This window comes from Musa acuminata, chromosome BXJ3-2, assembly GCF_036884655.1.
Source record: "Musa acuminata AAA Group cultivar baxijiao chromosome BXJ3-2, Cavendish_Baxijiao_AAA, whole genome shotgun sequence".
Lineage (NCBI taxonomy): Eukaryota > Viridiplantae > Streptophyta > Magnoliopsida > Zingiberales > Musaceae > Musa > Musa acuminata.
This window is the reverse complement of record NC_088350.1, coordinates 34,706,297-34,726,231: the sequence shown is the minus strand read 5'-3', so window position 1 is coordinate 34,726,231 and position 19,935 is coordinate 34,706,297. Positions and strand designations below refer to the sequence as shown.

The 19,935-nt window shown below is 37.1% G+C and overlaps 2 protein-coding genes and 1 long non-coding RNA gene across 6 annotated transcripts; 2 read left to right on the top strand and 1 right to left on the bottom strand.

The window, feature by feature from the left end:
* Window positions 1-321: 321 nt before the first annotated feature.
* On the top strand, window positions 322-9,219 carry LOC135631899 (3-isopropylmalate dehydratase large subunit, chloroplastic-like). Of its 2 annotated transcripts, none has more exons than XM_065139989.1 (16): window positions 322-414; window positions 513-579; window positions 654-785; window positions 882-1,052; window positions 3,292-3,444; window positions 3,537-3,605; window positions 3,688-3,804; window positions 4,150-4,224; window positions 4,352-4,429; window positions 4,501-4,596; window positions 4,799-4,848; window positions 5,548-5,602; window positions 5,751-5,882; window positions 8,474-8,521; window positions 8,600-8,758; window positions 8,877-9,219. In XM_065139989.1, exons 2-16 carry the CDS (start codon window positions 532-534, stop codon window positions 9,015-9,017), a joined length of 1,524 nt encoding a protein of 507 aa, XP_064996061.1. In that variant the 5' UTR covers window positions 322-414; window positions 513-531; the 3' UTR covers window positions 9,018-9,219. The 2 variants fall into 2 exon arrangements, with proteins under 2 accessions (XP_064996061.1, XP_064996062.1); XM_065139990.1 differs by having other exon boundaries at window positions 345-414; window positions 507-579.
* A 599-nt stretch (window positions 9,220-9,818) lies between these two features.
* LOC108952203 (uncharacterized) lies at window positions 9,819-18,658 on the top strand. 3 transcript variants are annotated; one of them, XR_010494356.1, is made up of 7 exons: window positions 9,819-11,073; window positions 11,599-11,770; window positions 11,884-12,079; window positions 15,247-15,333; window positions 15,412-15,492; window positions 17,720-18,092; window positions 18,212-18,658. It is a non-coding gene; the product is annotated as an uncharacterized LOC108952203 (long non-coding RNA). The 3 variants fall into 3 exon arrangements; XR_001976873.2 differs by having other exon boundaries at window positions 9,819-11,770; window positions 18,215-18,658; XR_001976872.2 differs by having other exon boundaries at window positions 9,819-11,770.
* LOC135631346 (protein VERNALIZATION 3-like) lies at window positions 11,783-13,877 on the bottom strand. The gene is made up of 4 exons (XM_065138942.1): window positions 13,617-13,877; window positions 12,917-12,978; window positions 12,785-12,825; window positions 11,783-12,067 (listed from the first exon to the last, which is right to left on the bottom strand). The coding sequence occupies exons 1-4, from the start codon at window positions 13,806-13,808 to the stop codon at window positions 11,838-11,840; spliced, it is 525 nt and encodes a 174-aa protein (XP_064995014.1). The 5' UTR covers window positions 13,809-13,877; the 3' UTR covers window positions 11,783-11,837.
* Window positions 18,659-19,935: the final 1,277 nt, after the last annotated feature.

Here is a 19,935-nt window from a genome sequence, read left to right as displayed (position 1 = left end):
AATACTTTATAATCATCTTCTCCATCAAGCTTCTCGCTGCTCAAGAACAATCATCGTACATTGCAAATTTCTTACGTGCTTTTAGATCAAGTTAATCAACCCACATCATTCAAGAATCATCCAACAAACGAAGAACGAAACCATTTTTTTTCCTCTAATTTTTCAAAATAAAAAAAATGTATTATAATTTAGGAATATTCAGCATCTCGGAGGCGCCGCCGCCGCACACCGATCCGATACGCTTCCGAGTGGATCCAAATCCCCCATTCGGATCCTCGTCTCCTACGCCCGCAACCCGTATGTCCACCCTAAGTATCTTGTGCGGCGGAGCAACGAGCTCGACGACTCCTCCTCCCCGAGCCATCTCATCTCCCCTAGAGGGTGGATTCATTTCCTCGATCGCAAGTCGTCAAGGTGAGAACGATTTCTTCTCCCTCGCAGAAATATCGATTCCGTCTCTCCAATCCGTTCTCGTGGTGTCGAGTTTAATATTTCTTCTTCGTAAGGATCAGAAAGATTTGGTCTTTGCTGATGGCGTCGCCGCTCATGGCTTCGTGCTCATCGATCTTCGGCGCAAAGGTGCGATCTTTCTCGACGGTGCCCATCTCATACCTGGAAAAAAGTGTCTGATTGGTCTCTTCCTTGGTCTGCAGAGCGGATCGAGCTTCGCCTCGTGTTTTTCGCCTTCGATTAGAGCACATAGCCTCCGAAAGCATGCTTTGAACAAGGTCCTCGCAGTCATGGCGCCCGCGCGATCTCCCCGCTCTCCATCGTCCACTGGATCAGTCGGGAACCGTTCCTTTTTATTCGGATGTCTCGAATGCTTGTGACGTTCCCTTTTGCTGGGTTTATGGTGCTTAGGATACGTTCCATTTGTGCAGGTGAAGCATGCGATGACAATGACGGAGAAGATTCTCGCACGAGCATCAGAGAAGTCTCATCCGGAGCCTGGAGAGAATATCTGGGTGAATGTTGATGTCTTGATGACTCATGATGTCTGTGGCCCCGGGACTATTGGGATCTTTAAGAAAGAGTTTGGCAAGAATGCAAAGGTAATGAATAGTTTTGATTCCTATGGTTGTGCTGAAGTTATGGTTCAGGAGTCTTAGACTTCTCTTATACCCAATTTAGTTGCGAAACTGGTTCTGCATGAAATTACCTTTGAAGCAAACGAATTGCTAGGAAAATTATGATACACTATCTTGCTGATGTTATGTCTCCACATGGAAAACCATATCGTTATTCTTCATCACCCATGCACAGGCTTGCAGTAGTATCTGTAGGATGTAAAATGATGGTCTGTCATGGTCAAATCTTGTAGTTATTGCTCACGGTATAACATTTTTTTTTCTTTTTGATTTCCACCATTACTTATTTGGTATGATTATGACCACGATGAACTTCAGGTGATTCTTCTGCCAAAATCCTGATGCACACGAACCTCCTCTGTCGCTAAAGCTTGTTTTTCATATGCTTGCGTCATCTCATTGTTTCTTTTTCTTTAGAAATCTTAGTGAATCATTTTATGCTTCATTGAACATGAAAATGGCATGATACTTATCCTAGTCTATTGCTGTGTATCTTTACTCCTGTGTATATTCACATGTTGGTGTTCCACTCTTATGAACATCTGCTGATAATATAACTGTTACCAAGTGCATGTACGAATTATATGACAACAATTAGAATATGATTTGAAGTTTTGAACATTCAAATAATGCTGTGAGATTGGTCGTTGGTGACCTCTGCAGCTCAATTGGCAGGTATACTGGTACTTGTAGAGCAGTACCCTCATTACTTTTTGATATTTCCGTCATGAAAGTGATTGTCTGATTAAGTTAATATGTCTTGTGTTGTAGCATTTTTTTTCCCTGGTTCTTGCTTCCTGATGTTGACATGAAGGCAGGAAATTCCACATTCAAGTAATGAAAACGAGCTAAGTATGCAGAAGAGATAGTTTTGCCTTTTGAAATACTGGCATTCCTTTAAAAACTTCTAGGAACATTGTTCTTCACTACTCCTACTAAAGGATTTTTGGCATATTCTATTGGCCATGTACACGTATATAACAAAAAAAGGCAGTCCCTTGAAGCACCCATTTTTTTCAGCATATTTGCAGTTTCATTGTAAGCTTCAAATGACAATTGCATAAGCAACCAAGCTTATCTTGGAGGAAGTTGAGGCCGAGTTTAGGACTATATTAAAAAAAATGAAGTTGATCTTGAGAGCATCCTCTTCTGGACTTCAGCTGGTAACGATTACATTGAGAATTCCTTCATCTAAAATAAGAAAATAACAGTTTTGCATGCTGTCGCAGATGACTTATTATCATTTAGAAGTTGAAAATCTACAGAATTACTATAACCATCCCCATTTTCTCACTCTTTTGGAATATCAATATGAAATTTATAGGAACTTCAATCATCATGGCTATGTTAGCTTTACAGCATTGCTCAAAACTGAGAAGTTTTTTGGTTATTTTTTGTTTGAATGTTACTTTAGGTTAGCCCACTAGATCTTGTGCCAAGTGTTGAGTCAATAGAGATTTAGGCAATAAACCTGCTTACCTTAATTCCGAATGATCAATTGGATCCAGTCATTCTCTTGTTCTATTTGAAAATTAAGATGACTGCAACTGTTTGTGTTCTGAACTGCAACATTCTGTTGCCAACTTAATGATGTCTAGCAAAATATCTACAGAAAATTTGCCATCAATAATATACTTTGGAATGAAATAACTATATGTAATTGTAGTAGATATTTCAGTTCCACCATCATGGGGCAGGCATGTCGATGACATCCCAACATGTCACATATCTAATGACACTATAGAGTATGGAGTTGTGCCAATTGACACAAGCAAGGTGCTCAGTTAGGGGTATGCCCAAACACGTAGTCATGGCTCAGGATTACCTTGCTGATACCATGCTGGCACTTTGCAAGTCAGCCTCCATGATCAAAATGTGCATCCTTGTACAGTCTAGCTTCTTGAGATTCTTGTGTGGTATCTTTGAATTTATTCATTTAGTGTTTTTCTTAGGGTACATTGAAAGCTTTGGAGCTTCTGTCTAGTTGCACATGCTCAGGCCATTGCCTGTTGGTGTTCTTATGGTTTTATTCTGTGCTGTCCGACTTTCTCATGCATTGCAGTTTGCACTTTACAGTACTATGAAAATGTGTGTTTGAACTTTGACAGCATTTCAAAGTTGCTATGCTTTCTGTATACTGTTCTGTTGTGGCATTTAAGGATGTGCTCTCTCTTCTTAGCACTGGTTGAATTGTGAATCCCAGGTTTGGGATCGTGAGAAGATTGTTATAATACCAGATCACTACATTTTTACTACTGATGAACGTGCAAACCGGAATGTGGATATTTTGAGAGACTTTTGTTTGGAGCAGAACATTAAGTATTTTTATGATATCAAGGATCTTGGTGATTTCAGGGTATGGGATGTTCTTGATTTTTTGGATGAATATCGAATTCTTCCCGGCATGCTTGTTACTTTTATGTATAAGTTCCTTCTTTAAACATGCAGGCCAATCCAGATTACAAGGGTGTATGCCACATTGCGCTGGCACAAGAAGGCCATTGCAGACCTGGAGAGGTTTATAGTGTTTTAAAATAGTCATATCAAATTTGGTTCATGATCTATATCGTATTATGTTCTAAAGGCTTCAACTGTACAGGTTTTACTTGGCACAGACTCACACACATGTACTGCTGGTGCTTTTGGGCAATTTGCTACTGGAATTGGCAACACTGATGCAGGTTTTGTAATGGGAACAGGGAAGATTTTATTGAAGGTCTGAAAAGTCTCCATTTTGATGTTCATGAATGTTTTCAATAAACCATATGATCTGGGAAGATTCTACAGAAGATCTGGAATAGCTTACTTTGGTTGTTAACATTAGTAACTGTCATCTTTGTCAATCGAGAATGAATGATTATGAGTGTGAAGTATTGGGAGACTATGCTGGAATTACTTGAGTTTTGGAAATGCAGTTAAAAGCATATATTTGTCTTTTCTCACTAGAACTATTATTGTTCAAATTCATAGTTCACTCTCCATTAAGCCTTCTCTTGGTACTTTGATCATGTTGTATCAATTACATGATAATTCCTTTAACTGTTAATGGCTATAATTTCAGGTTCCTCCTACCCTAAGGTTTATACTAGATGGAGAAATGCCGAACTATTTGCTTGCCAAAGATTTAATTTTGCAAGTAAGTTAAATTACTCTTACCTTTGGTTGAGTCCTTGATAGTGGCTAGTTGCCTTCTGGATCAAAGGGCAATTTATCTATCTTTTTCTTTAAGAATTTGTTTTTCTCACTTTGCTCTTGTCATCCAGATTATTGGTGAAATAACTGTTGCTGGTGCAACATATAAATCCATGGAATTCGTTGGCTCTACTATTGAAGGACTAAATGTAAGTGCTACAACATACTACATTTTATGAATTTATTTGATAACAATTGATTTATGATAATTTTGCTTAAGATGGAGGAGAGGATGACCTTATGCAACATGGTTGTTGAAGCTGGGGGAAAAAATGGGGTTGTTCCTGCTGATGAAACTACATTCAAGTACCTTGAGGTATGAATGTCATTCTTGCTATGATGTGAATGTGTCCGGTCAATGTTTAGTTAGTATGTGCTAGACATACTTGTTTAGATTGCAGTTCTTATAGTTCTATGTTTTTAAAGATAGATATACATTTGAACAGGCCTCCATAGTTTGTGCAATTATGTGAGCTGTTTGCCTGATATAAATATTGCATTACCTTTACCTGTTTCAGGATAAAACTTCCAAGAATTTTGAGCCAGTGTATAGTGATGATAATGCCAGGTAATTGTGAATTTAACTTTGTGGTAATTTCCTCCTTCCATAGAGGTTCCATCGGTGTGTCATTCATCTTGAAAGAATCCTGTTTATGACTTATTTTTAACTTAATTCTGATGCTGCTTTCAATTGGTAAATGATTCTGATAACCAAACAAAATTATCCCCAAGAACTATTAATGACGATTGTAATTTATAATTAGAGTTAGAGATGTATACTTTGATCTACTGATACCATTTTTCCTAAAGCATCTAATGGGATAAGGCATTAATAATATAGTGCCCAAGAATTTTATCATAGACTTTTTTTTCTCAACCTCATTAGTCATTTACAAGTAATTAAGGTGTTGGAAGTCATGGGACTTGGAGAGAGTTATGAATTTGAGTAGATCCCTGCATGTTTTGTTTTGTTGTAGAAGACTACCATGCATCTTCCTTCCAAGCAGACAATCTTACATCAGTTGCCAGTTTTATCCTTTTATTGTTTGAATTTGAGTTTTTGTTCCTAAAAAATTCACTTGTCATAATTGTGCCCATTCTTCACTTTTCCACCATGATATTCTTACATGGTTCTGGAAGTAACAACTGCTTTTTGTATATTATTATGTTTTGATGTTAATCCTGTCAGGCTAATTAAGACAAATAACTTTCGTTCGGTCAATCTCCAAGATCTTATTTGTTTATTAAATTATAATCTATCTTGCAGATTTATTCAAGAATATAGAATTGATGTGTCCAAGTTGGAACCACTGGTTGCAAAGGTGTGTAAACATTTTACTGAATCATTCTTTTTGATTCTCGTGGTTATTTTACATTTAGAGTCCCACCTTCAACAACATGAAGCATAATTTTTATCCTCGAGTACTGTCATGCTAACTAGTTTCCTTGACTCTCTGTTCTAATATCCAGCCACATTCTCCTGATAATCGTGCTCTAGCAAGAGAGTGCAAGGATGTCAAAATTGACAGGGTCTACATAGGCTCTTGTACTGGCGGAAAGACGGAGGATTTTTTTGCTGCTGCAAAGGTGTTCCTAGCTTCGGTAAGGGGCTTTGTTTCTTTTTCATTTTATTGATTTTAGTTTGTCTTGAAGGATATCTTCTGTCTGCTGAAAAGGATGATTAGACAATGCTGTAGTTCATTCAGATTTGCACATTTGATTCTGCATTCTGCTTCCAGCAGTTGATTTATAAATTTAGTTACATGACTGATTATATCACAATGCATATTAAGACGTGCTCAATAGTAACCTGAAATTCGCTCATGTTTTGCGTTGATATCTTTCAAGTAAGCTCTTTCTTGATGTCTTGTAATTTTGATTTGAAACTCCCAAGCTTATGCAGATCAAGGATTCAAGTACCAAATGGTATCGACCTTACAAACTGGTACTTGTTGATCCGACCTCATATGGGTACATGGTATGCTGATGATATTGAAGTATTAGTATACTGTACTGTATGATGTTAGGGCTAATTACAGATTACCCCGGTAGTTAGCTATCTTTAGCATCTCGGCCCCTACGTTTTAAAAAGTTACATTGGCATCCTTATAGTTATGAAAGTGAAACATTTAGATCCAATTATCCTAACGATATTGGTTTTACTAACAGAAACATGAAAACAAAGGGTAAAAAAATAGTTTTAACGTTCCAATTGGTGGTGGTAGACAGCGACATTGCTGGGAGTTGCAGGTAGCTATTGTGGATGAAAAGAGTGATGACGAGAGGTGAGAGACACTCTGCATCTGCATCAGTGCCGACACAGTTACCGAGTAATGAAATGGCCACCGATGCAGATGCAGAGCGACACCGCTTTGCATCTACGTTGGCGTCGACGTAGTTGTTGAGCTGCGCCACTCGACATCTGCATCGGCGGCCCTTTCATCACTTGGCAACTGCGACGATGCCGACGCAGATGCAGAGTGACCCTCACCTCTTGTTGTCGTTTTCTTCATCCACAACAACCACCCGCGGCCCCTAACAGTATCATCGTCCACCATCACCAACTAGAATGTTAAAATTATCTTTTTGCCCTTTGTTTTCTTGTTTTTGTTGGTAAAACCGATGACGTTAGGATAAATGGACTTAGATGTTTCACTTTTGTAACTATGGGGATGCCAATATAATCTTTTAAAGTGTAGGGACCGGTATGTTAAAGATAGCTAACTAAAGAGGGTATCTGTAATTAGCTCATGATGTTACTATGCTGTGTGACAATGGACTGGTCTTCGGTAGGGAAGATACTTGAATCCTCAAAGCAGATTTCCTTGTGGCTTACGCATAAAATGAGTCTCATTTATCTTCTGTATCCAAGAAGTGGCCAGATTTTAGAGTTGAACATGTATGTTTGGTTTGCTAAGAGAAGTTTTGTGGATGCCACTCCTTTATAATAGATCCAGGACTAGTGAGTCACAAATTTGCCAGTTTTGTTCGACTCGCCAATACTGATTAGTCCCTACCAAACAGTTTAACCAAAAAAATGAGAGAGTATGATTGCTAGTTAGTTTTGTTGGTAAAGGCCTTGGTTCTGATAGCAAGGTCTGGGATTAAATCCTGCCTTCTCCAATTACCTTGTCAAAAAGTAAACAAAGGGGTAAACTAAAAAATTAAGAAAGCAAAACTTTTTGTTATGATCAGGTCATCAATGTGTTGGATAGCCCACAGTATGAGAATTCTGCACTTAAACAGTATTCTTAAAAAGGGATGACTGGGATGGTAGTTTACTATTAACAGCCGAGATGTTGTATAATGTTCCAGAGTATCTAGTAAAACTTGTGTTTAATTTAGCTTACTACAAACAACTATTCTATTAAATTCAAGGGAAGATAATTTAAATGTGATTGTATTGGCTTGTAGGTATCTAATTGAAGGGCAAGCTTTGACCTAGATCTTATCTTATCTTCAGGGAATGGATATCTTGTCCTTAACAAGAAGCATGAGTGGGAGTCTGGACTTGCTATGGATTATTGATACATGTTGAAACATAATAAACCATAGGTTCGGAACAACAGTAGAGTTTTGTTTCACAATATATAGAATATCAAATTGTTATCAGTTTCAATAACAACAAAGTCAGGACCTTCATGGCATTTCTTTAGACTCTAGATGTACAAACCTTTGAAAAATCAATTCCTGTCTCTGATCTATTTGACTTCAATGATTCCAAAACATAGCAAACATGCGATATATATTCCTTGTATAAACTACTTTCTGAAGCACTAACCATGATCACCATAAAAAATTAGCATCAATATTTGTGTTTGGAGGACATCAATATTTGTGATTGTATTCTACTCATATGATTGGTTGTTATAAGTTTTATATATAATGAATGATCTTAGATGGCCTAATATCAAAGAAAATTGAAAATAAGCAATTACTAGTTGCTGTTGCATTCTGTCATGTCCTATGCATGTTGTGTCTGTCCATACATATTTCGAGTTCATTTTGGATCACCTTTCTTGTAGTTCGAATTTTCTTTGTTTATCTGAAACATCAGATTAGCTGAGGGAGCATATTAGAACCTGTCTCCTGAAGTTTGAAGATTGTCCATGCATTTTGTCATGATTATTTTATCTGTAACATTTATAGCTGATTTGCACAAGTAAAGTGATGATTCTGTTGTTTATGACCAGGGGAAAAAGGTTAAAGTTCCCACTTTTCTTGTTCCTGCCACACAAAAGGTAGTAGCAAAACATGATGTCCGATTGAATCTGTGTAAACTACCTACAAATCAATGAGTTCATCATCAACTTCTGTAGGTATGGATGGATATATATAGCCTCCCGGTACCAGGATCAGGTGGGAAGACCTGTTCTCAGATATTCGAGGAGGCTGGTTGTGATGTTCCAGCTAGCCCTAGTTGTGGGGCTTGCTTGGGCGGCCCTCGCGACACTTATGCGCGGATGAACGAGCCACAGGCAAGTTACAGCGGTTTCATGCTGCATATCGATCTCCTCTTAGAAATCATTGGGTTTGTTTGATCAGATCTTGATTGCATCTCGGTCTTTGATCCAATTGCTCTTTTGTCTCTTTCAGGTGTGTGTTTCCACCACAAACAGGAACTTTCCTGGCAGAATGGGTCACAGAGAAGGCCAAATATATTTGGCTTCACCATATACTGCAGCTGCTTCAGCTTTGACAGGATATGTTGCTGATCCCAGGGACTTTCTCCTGTAAAAGGAATGATATCGTTTGTTTGTTTCCATCATCATAGAGTCTGTTTGATGATATATCATGTGGTGTCTCATCCAGTATGTAACATTAGAGAAACAAGTATTTTGAACAGAGCAATCATGGAAGTCATGACAGTCACCTCTACATTTATGTGAAGTCAATGATTTTGCTATTTATGCCTCCAAATTTATGTTTCATTTTCTTATATATCCTTTCAAATTTGGAGTTTTATGAATATATGTTCAAAATCAGGAACTTGAAAACATGTCCTTGCAGTTTATTCTTTGGAAATTGATATGGTATAGGCTTCCTACCTTATCTTACCTTTGGATTTCTTCAGTGTCAATATACTATACTTCTGGAAATATACTATGAACTATCAAGATGTTTATCAATTAAGTTAGATCTTTGATTCATATGTTACTTATCATTTTACCTTAAATGAGCAAATATTTTAATTAAGAAAAATAATTCTATCATGTTATTTTTTATCAATTTCATCGACAATGATGAAATATACTATTATTAATCTACTATTTAATTATATTAGTAAATTTTCAATTTATATGTTCTAACGCTTATAATAAAATGCTCGTTCATGAAATCATACACTGTATCTAATCTTATAATTAAAAGAGATAAGATTTATTTGTCTTCATGAAATCTTATATTTTTATAAAATTTTATATTAATCGTTACAGTGTTTAGATAACAATAATAATAATAATAAATGCGTAATATAAATTAAAGATTTAAGGATCAATTTTGGTTGTGTATATTTAACCGTTTAAACGGTGCCTTCATTCGACCGTTGCCTCTGCCCACCCTCTTGACATCACCGTCCTCGGCCTCCTCCGCCCGCTAACCGCTGACCCGAGTGCACCCGATCCTTGGACCACATCCACTCTCCTCGTCTCCGGCGTCACCAGTTATTCCTTCCTTGCTGCCGAGGCCGCCGTGCTTCTGCTTGTCTCTGTTGCTTCTCCCATCGCCTTTCAAGCCGTTAAGCAGATCCAACGCGTCCAAAGTGATCAACACCATCACCTCTTCGATGCACAGAGCACGCGTTCCAATTTGGTCTTAGTCGTGCATAAGTTTATGGTGGTTGATTTTGATGGTGCTTTTCCTGACAGATACGCCTTCCCGGTTTTGTTCTCTTTATGTAGAATGCTTGTTCTTGTGCGTACGGTCCGTGGGGAATACATCGAAGCAGGGCTTCTGTTTGATGAAATGCTCATCAGAGACGTGGTCTCCTGGGTCGGTTGGTCTCGGGGTATATGAAAGGTGGGTTATTTGGTATGCCACTGGAATTGATAGCTTTGAAGGACGTGGAGCAGGACGATGTGACTCTGGTTAGCATCCTTGACATCTGTGGGACATTGGTTAGCATTCTGGGCATGTGCTTGAGGTGCAAGAGTTTTTATGAGCTTTCTGAGAGGCATAGTCCCATGGACTAGTTTTATAAGTGGGATAGTGCAATGCAAGCATCCAGAAGAAGCAATGAATGGCTAAAGTAAAGTGGAGCTCAAGAATTTTATGTAATTACTTGGTGCAAATTTTTTATAAGGGAGTTGTTAGGCTAGCCATTCTTGATGCATATGAGCGTTGGATCATGAAGAGACATGTACAGAAAGTTTGCATAGTTAAGATGAGACTGTTGCAGTGGAACTCTATTGATAAATGACTTTCAGAACAACAATTCTGGTTCTCATGCAATTTCAGATGCTAATGCTATGTTTTTTTGATAAATGATTGGACTTAAAAAATAGATGGAATGATTTTTGTCTACTAGAAATAATATCGTGCTTAAAATAATCATGGGACTTCACCATCAATTTGCACACACAAAGTTTATGATGTACACACGAAGTAGGTAGGAAAGCTTCACATTACACATCTTATCATGCGTAGGATAATATGTCATCACTAATTTCAACTTTTTGCATGGTGCAGCATAGGTCTCTCTTAGTCAGAATTGAGTAACTCCATAACTGTTGCAGTTTAAAGAAGACCATCACATCCATCCGCTGACGGCTTGGTACCTTTCAAGCAAGATAAGGTTTATGAGCCCCTGTATGGATTTTTAATGATTTTTTGTGTTATTTCTTAATACAAACACTCCAAAAGGTCAGTTTGCTTTTTGATATCTTTTTCTTTATAGGACTCTGATAAATGGAGTTGACATTAATTTGTATGTTTTGCCAATGTCTCAGTGCTTCTGGATTAAATTTTCTTTTTCTTCCTTCTAGATTAAGTTGAACAATTACAGATCAGAGCTCAGCTAATTTCTCTTAATTTTAGAACTAATTCTATTTTACAGAAGTATTTGTAGAGGAAACATTTGTGGCTTTCAAATTTAAGGAACTTAAGTATGAACAAAATCAAATGCAAGTAAAAGCTCATTGAGGATGTATTTTAGGAGATTGTATTATGAGAGCATTTGTGATTGTGACAGAAGAAATGAAGGTTGTGATTGAAGGGTTGAACTGACCAATAAATCGGTGCCATTACTGATCCTAACAGAACTAGGCTTTATTCAATTTTCTAACTACTGTGCTGGTCTCTCTACATGACTTCATGACAGGAAGGGCTGAAGTGACCTAGAAATTGTTAAGGCCAGTAAAGAGGTGCTAATAACTGAATTACCATCAAGCGATCTGGGATATGTCAATTGGTATTTGGTATCATCAAGATCCTTTCAGATCCCCAAAAACAATGTGCAGTTCCAAATGATGATTCCTTGGAAGTTTAGGCAGGTGTTTTATATATATATATATATATATATATATATATATGTATTTATTTATATATATATTTATTTGTTTATCTGATATACCTTCTTCCACCACATCCATTCTCCCTCTGGCAGTTGAAGAACATTGCAGCTACAGGATCCCCAAGGTTAAAAGCTGCTGCAAAATCCCGCGTGTTGAAGTTCTGTCTCCATCCAGGTGCATACATGGTTTGGCAGACAGATTGCCGGAACAGAATGAACACGAAGCGATGGATCCCAGCAGTTGGCCGTGGGCTCTCATAGGAGACAATCTCATTGCCTAAAACACATGGTCAGAATTCATTGCAGTTTTTACTTGTAGAAGTTATACCCTCATAGAGCTTTATACTTAACATAGTGTACATATCCTTCCAAATATTTGGACATTGCATGTATTATATTATTTATTACTTAAAATATTTAAAAAATCATATATGCAACTGCCGTTAACACTAGTTGAAGAAAGATATATTTTTTTAGAATATTGAATTTTGAAGTAGCTTAAATATTTTTGATACTTTCTTTAAGAAGCTACTTATTTTTGGAATATATGAAATAATTTTGAAGGGTATTAATGTCACTTGGAGCTTCAACATTATTATATTAGTTTTGACAGAACCTCTAAACCTTATAATGAAATTTATTCGAAAATTGAAACATGATTTGCGATTATTTTTTAAACACAATGCTGGTGTAAATGAACTCAATATGGCATAAGATCATTAGTGTAGCTTTTGAGTGGGTTGATCTTAAAAGATCAGCCATTATTCCATTTCAAGGTAGAGCATCTTACTTTGCAAATTAATGCTTATATTTGCAAATAATAAACTAGCCATTTTATTAATGAGTCATTTAATTACAAATAACTCCCGTATTACATGTCATATTGTGAGTAGTGAGCATTGCGTTTTCTCTAGAAAAAAATATGACCGAGTTATGAGGTTTGTGTTAATGCTTATTTGTTAATGAAAAAGTTTATGGTGGTTTTCTCACTCACCATAGCTTGCATTTGATGTTTCTGGGATATCTGTCACCAACCTAGCAGACAACAAAAGAATGATTATTATATCCTAATTCTCACCATATTTATATGAGAGAATTACTTGCAATCGTAACATGTATATCTTACCAGTGCAGGTACTCTCTTTTTGTTGGATTGCTAGGGCTTGGTGCATCAGGGTCCACCATCACCTTATTATATCATGATCGTTAGGAAATAGCAAGACTGTTTATGACAAGATACATCAGAAAAGTAATGTTGTACTTGATCTTAGGATCTGCTAACTCAATGTAATGTGATACTGACATGAAGAAGAAGCGATCATGTAGCAAAACTCATCCTTCTACTACTAGTGAAGCAGACATTACCAACTATTCTTAGTTAGATTGGATTCTGTTCATTATCAACCCACATGGATTGACCATGGTAAAGAATTAGGGTTGCTGATAGGTGTTTCCTAGAACCAAGATTTCCCTTTTCTACTTATAAGTTGATATGCTTTCTGTGTCTCTGGCCGTTGTCTTGTCCTTGGTCTTTTAGCCAACAAAGTTGAAAAAGTGAGGATTTATTCCCATGGACTGATAAAGTCAAACAGACTTATCAATCCAAAGAAGAAAAGGCCTGAACAGTGATTGCAAACTCCAATGAAGATTCTTTGACTGCTGTCCTTGCCACAGAAAGAAAACATTAAATCTTTACCAGGGTTGGGCTAACTCTAGCTTGTTGTTCCAATTGGATTAGATTTAGTTGGAATTGGACACATGCAACTCTAACACATTTCACTGTTGATCTTGATAGACTCCACAGATTAAACTCAATTGGTACTTACAAGAGTGTAAAGGATCCTCGAGTTGCGTCCTTTGATCTCGACTCTTGGCTCAACCGCAACCATTGATGGTTTGAGCTCACACCCATTGGTCAGCTCCTTGTTGCCATAGGACACCCTCATCGTTGCCGACCTGACAAATGGGTCCAGCACGTCACCTACGACGTTGCCGACGACAAGTGGGTCCCTCGACATGGTCAACCAGAATGGACTAACTACCACCACGGTTGCAACAAGAGAGCGAGTGTTGTTGAACTAGCTGGGGAGCTCAGTTGGGCCTTGGCAGTGGCAGGGTGATGATCCATTTATATAGGAGGAGCCTAGTAATGGTCCAAGAATCTGGTTATAATCAAATTATAATCTATCCATTTATATGGATAGCTGTGGATGCAATTATTTTAAGAGGATCCACCCCATGGGCCTCCACAAGGGATAATGGGAGTGGGGATGGGGCATGACACCATTGTGAATAAAATCATCTGGCAGAGTTATTCTCCAGATCTGGATACTCTTGAAGGGGAGTGAGAGATGATGCCAATGGAGAGGAGGTGGATTGCCTTTTGTCTGCCTGCCTTTAAATACCTTTAAATGGCTCCTCGGGGATCCACCCGGCCATGGCGGTCGTCCCCGGTCTCAAATAAAGGGGAGTGAGCTCCTTTGGCAAGTAAGAATCTGATAGCTTTTGCTTTGGGGGGGATTCTTTCGACCTACCAAGTGTTTTATAGTTTGAGACCATGGCAAATGACTTCAGGTCAAGCATGACATTCCATTTAATGGTGTAGTAAAGAGGATGAATCTATGCAGCAATGTTGAATTGTGACTAAAAAGAGATCATGAGTGAACCAGGGCGGGAAGATGCTTTTCTTGCAGGATTGTGGTTCTCAGAACATGAACATGTTTTTTGGGCTTGGGTTAGTGACTGTAAACTGTATGAGTACACAAGGAGAATGATCAATTCTTGCTGAACAACAGTGTAAGTTGAGAAAAAATTGTATAAAGAAATCCCTATTCATTTTACACTCTTGGAAAGATCCTTTTAAGAAGTGTCATGTGGGTGTAGGACAGTGTAAAAAAGCTTAGGATGAGAGGTGGGTTGTATCTTTTCTGATTTGGGGTGGACATTATGTGATGTCTTATTTTGTTTTGGGGAATGCATTCATCATTTCTAAATAAATCGTGTAAAACTGTCGCTTTCTCTTAGGAGAAGAATTATGCAAAAGTTTCTACAGGTTAGTATTCTCAGACGTAAAAGTATATCTGAAATCAACCACACACAAGAGAGAGAGATGAAATCCATTAAAGGAAAAAGATCATGGTTTGGCCATTCTGAGGTGCTTGAAAACTGCGGGCATGCCACCAGTACCAGTTCGAAATGCTCTTTTTCCATACATTCTCTATATTCTCTCTGCCAATGGAAGCTCCTTTGAACTTGTATTTTCTTAAGCTGGATAATCATCTGGTTTGTTCTCAGGTGGTTTAACTGCTTACGAGCAAATAAATGTTGGATGGTCAACAAATTTTTCAAGGAATGGACTTGATATATCAAGCTCATTTAAAATCTTTGAATATATTCTTGAGTCACATGTTATTTATGATTGTTGTCACTTCATCCTTGTTCAACATGCAATGGCAGGTGATCTATGTTTCCCATTTTCCATTCAAGGCCAAACATTACCAACTGTCAATCTAATAGAAAGAGAATTATATGTCAGCTTCCAAGGTAACTGCTATACAATTAACAACTTGTTTTTTTTGGTCAATATAGTTCAAATTTTAACAAAAAAGAAATGGATTGCAGGTTTATGTACCATCAAAGACATCTGAGATCTGTGGAAGTAAAGAATGGCTTGAACAAGCTTTCGATCAAACATATTCTCTGGTAATCCACCTAACTGAGATGTATTAACTCTAGAGCTAGAAGTAATTTATGAACCATAAAACAAGTTGTTGAATGTGTTGGATTGCCCTCTCAATATATATTAAGTTCACAAATGGAAAATAGATTATTTCTGCATAGAGTATGAAGTGAGCATCCCATCAATGCGGAGTCCGAGGAGGGTTAGTGTACACAGAGATTATTTCTTTATAAGGTAAAGTAAAAGGAAAAAAAACACAATACTTTAGCAATATAAGCCAATCACAGACTAATGAAAAGTAAAATATATTTTGAAAACACAAGGAAGAAAGTGAAGATATAGCATGATGACCTTCAAAATTAATATTGAGAGTGTGGTTGGAGAGGCATTCTTGAGCATGGCCTGACCTAATATTACTTGTGTTCTTGTTGCAATTTTTTTATATATGATTATTTATCTGTTTATCATATTTTTTTAATAATTATCAACACATGCTAATATTTTTTAAAAAATCCAAGCTAACACTTTGCAATCTAACTGTTCAGATACTTATGGAAAATTATAGAACATCAGTTTTATCAGGTATCACATTTAGGCATCTAATATGATGGTTTTCAAAAATAATAAAATAAATAAAAATAGAATTAGTCATGAATAATTAAAGTCCTTTCTATAGCAGAACTCCATATTACCAAATCCTGTCTATAGAATGATTCTATAATTCCAAATCAATTAAATTTAATAAAACCATAATTTTAAAAATTACATAAAAAAGAAAATAAATATGATTAATTAGAGTCATTTCTGTAGGACTCTGTGTTACCGAAGTCTTGTTTATAGAAGGACCAAACAAGTTAGCTGCAGAAGCTTCTATCTTAGAAAGTTAGAAAGTTAAACAACTGGGATTTATAAAAATATATTATATATCTTTACTTCTATTAAGTGTTAGATATTATTTATATAATTATTTAAAAAAAATAAAAAAAAAGCTTTTGTGAGTTTTTAAAATTATTCTTTAATTTTAGAAGGTTTTCTTGATTTTCTAGATCACTTAATAGAGAAGTTCTTCGTACTCTTCCAAGCAACTTTGGAATGGGAAGAAAACTGAACAATTGAATCACATATTGATGAGCATTGAGAATTTAATTTATGCTAAAATATAAACCAAGGAAGTAGATCAATCTTCTCTACTTTTAAGACCAATTTATGCTAAAATTGGTGGGAGTCTCGTGTACCTTTTAGAAAGAAAACATGGGAATAAGGATGAGCATTTGTTGAATGAGTCACCAAAGTGTCACCAACGAACTTTCTATTCTAAATCTTCCGATTCCTGTCCCACTTCCAATTCTAAATAAGGATGGATGAGCAACTTATGCATTCTGGAACTACTTGTCACCAATATATTCTCAAATTACTTCACTTCAATCTTAAATAACTCAATTTAGGCTCAGGAATGACTTGTATCAGAGTCAGCTAGAAGAAACCTAAAGCTTAAACCAAGTTAAGATATGCTTACTTGGGTATGTGCTCATTATCAAACTTGAGGCATTTATCCTACTCAGATATGACAAGAATCAGTTTGGATTGGCTTCATCAAATGACAAGACTTCATCAGATGCAACTGGGATGGTTTTTGTTGAATTCATGCATCAAAGGTGCAAGGAAGGTGAAGCAAAAAAAAGGTTTGTTGTGTGCTTAGTTTATATCAGTGGGTTTCACCAAACTCCGTGGCGGCAGAATCATATATTGTAGCTGGATGAAAAGATGTTACATGGGAGCAAAAGAGAATCCATCAGTTGTTCTCTAGGAAATCTTAGAAAGATATAGTGATCAAGAATAAAGGAGGTGATTGCATGGGCATCAGCTCACAATCATCAAAAAGACAGATGATCCGCTAAAGCCTTGAGCTGCGGAGAATAATATTCCTGACTTGTTCTACCTAGCTTTCTTAACTTAGATTAGATGCAGTTAATCAGGTTTAGTGGGTCTTTGCATGTGTAGTTTATTCATGAGTTGCTGTGTCATGCATATGATTGGATCTACAGGTCTATATCATCTACAGATCTACTAGCTTTACTGTTTCTTCCACAACAGTAATGCTCAGTGATTCCTTTTTTGGCTGTCATAGAAACCTTTAACTAGCCTAGGAAGTGTTATATCAGATTATTCCAGGTATTTAGCTATCAAAAAGCTGGTTTACGAGTTTTCTTAGCTTCCTACAATGAGTAATGTTCTCATTTTTTCCTGCAGCAATCAACAGCTAGTCATGATGTGCAAACCCTAGCTATGAGATGCTTGGGATATCCCAAGCTGATATGCTGAGATAGCATTTTATTGGACTTGCTGTTATAACTATCAAAACCAGCATCCACAGAAGGATTATATTCCTTTGGCTTCTATTTTATTGTAGAATCTGCACTGTAATCAGAGGACAAGATGCAATCTTAGTAGGCAATAAATACATAGGTGCTCTTAGGATTGTTGACTAGATGATATATTCTCAAGGAACATTACTACACCAAAAAGTATACAAAAGCAGCCAGATGTTGATTCTCCAAACAGAGCATATCAAGACTAAAGCAATGGAAGCCCAGACTAAAACCAAACTCTTGCTTGCTTACTTGTGAGTTTGCCCTACAATTTCTCTGTGAAAGTACAATTGACAAGAATTCCATTTACTTGTGTATATACTTCACATGTGAGCTGCACCACCATTTTAACATAAACTATGTTCTTTCTCAGCAGATCCTTGTTTGAAAAGATTGAAATATTGGAGGCAACTGCAATGTGGCTGAAACAAATATATATTCTTCCCACATAAAAGTTTCAGAGCTGCAACAGCTAATTTAGTATTCCATCACAAGCTTGTCAGTGTATGTAGCAGATGATAATTGGAATCAAGAGGCAACCTTATGCCTTGTTTATGTTGCAGTCACCTTGACACTAACTTTCTTTTACTATCGCTGGAGGATGCTATAACAATTTTGTGCTTGAGGAAGCTCTACCATTGATTTGTATCACAACTCATCAGCAGGGCATTTCTCATGAACTTCTCGATCAAACTACTAGTAGAAGAGATATTTTGGTTGTTCTATTGTGGAAGAACAGCCACAGAGCTAAATGTAAGACTAATATATCAGAAGATTGCAGACAGGGATTATATCCATTTTTGAGTTGAAGGAATAATGGTTTTCCACATTACAAATGGGTTTCCAATTCTTTTTCTCCTTGGAGTTGATGTTGCTATGATAGCTGTTGTGCAAAGTCATTTTCATTGTCAATTGCCACATTTCAGAACTCCATCAACTCACATCTATTTATGGGCAATGGGGCCCAAAACTATTCAAACAACCGAGTCCAGGAACTGATGCAGGATACATCCACACAAACCCTAACTGGAGTTGGTTCTCCTGTGGCTAAGAACACCATGCATTTCTTAGCCTGTAAGCAAGATTGACATCCTCACATGTTACAATTCTTGGAGTCATGCATGGAATTAACACCCAACGCTTTGGTTAAACCTCGGAAGCCTTAATGTCGTAGTGACCAAGGTATGCAATACTGAATTATACCACCCGGTATGGGTGGTACGTATCGATCCGACGGCATACCGGTACGTGGACCGTTCGGTACCACTACAGTACTACAGTAATGAAAAAAAAAAATTGTTCGGTACACCAGGGTGTACCGCTCGGTACACTGATACCGTATCGTACCAAGCCCAAGTCGAAACGTCGGTACGACGAACCTTAATGAATGGAGTAATACATAAACATACATAAACATCATGCCTCATATGCCGACAGTAATACATAAACATACATATACAGTACGATACGGTACGACGAACCTTAATGACAATATACATAAACATCATGCCTCATATGCCGACAGTAATACCAAACCAAATACGATGAATGGAGTCTTGAGTTAAGCCTCGATAATCGTAATGGCCTTCGAATCCTCTAATCCCTTTTTTGGTTGGTTGGTTGGTTTTTGGTAAATGACAAGGGGTGAGGTTAGAACTCGATCCTTGAACCTTACTACAACTCATGTCATGACAATTCGAGTTACTCCTACAGCATATGCTCGTAGAGGAGGCATTAGGATCAACTTCTGATTAGTGAGTTCTTGCTATTAATCACAGTTACTAAACAAAAATGAGCACCAAAGAAAGAAAGAAACAAAAAAACATTAAAGAAATGTATGACAAAGAAGAAAAGGATGAAATGAGATAAAGTTCATAAGCTTAATATAATTCTAAATAGTCGAAACCGTATAAAGGATTGGGTTAATCGAGATTCGGAGAATACAATATCAGAGAACCGAAGCTGAGTTGGCCATATCTACGTGAACAGTCAGCAGGTGTTGGGGATGTTTGGATTCTGGTAAGATTCTACATATCTTTCCTTCAATCGCGGTCGATATCGTTCCGGAAGTTGGATCAAACAGCTGCTCCCTGTTGA

Coding starts and splice junctions, on each gene's coding strand:
- LOC135631346 (XM_065138942.1), bottom strand. CDS start 13,808: ATGTCGAGGGACCCACTTGTCGTCGGCAACGTCGTAGGTGACGTGCTG. Junction 12,979..13,616: donor CGAGGATCCTTTACACTCTT/GTAAGTACCAAT, acceptor TGATATAATAAG/GTGATGGTGGACCCTGATGC. Junction 12,068..12,784: donor AACATCAAATGCAAGCTATG/GTGAGTGAGAAA, acceptor CATGTGTTTTAG/GCAATGAGATTGTCTCCTAT.
- LOC135631899 (XM_065139989.1), top strand. CDS start 532: ATGGCGTCGCCGCTCATGGCTTCGTGCTCATCGATCTTCGGCGCAAAG. Junction 3,606..3,687: donor GCCATTGCAGACCTGGAGAG/GTTTATAGTGTT, acceptor TCAACTGTACAG/GTTTTACTTGGCACAGACTC. Junction 4,597..4,798: donor CTACATTCAAGTACCTTGAG/GTATGAATGTCA, acceptor TACCTGTTTCAG/GATAAAACTTCCAAGAATTT.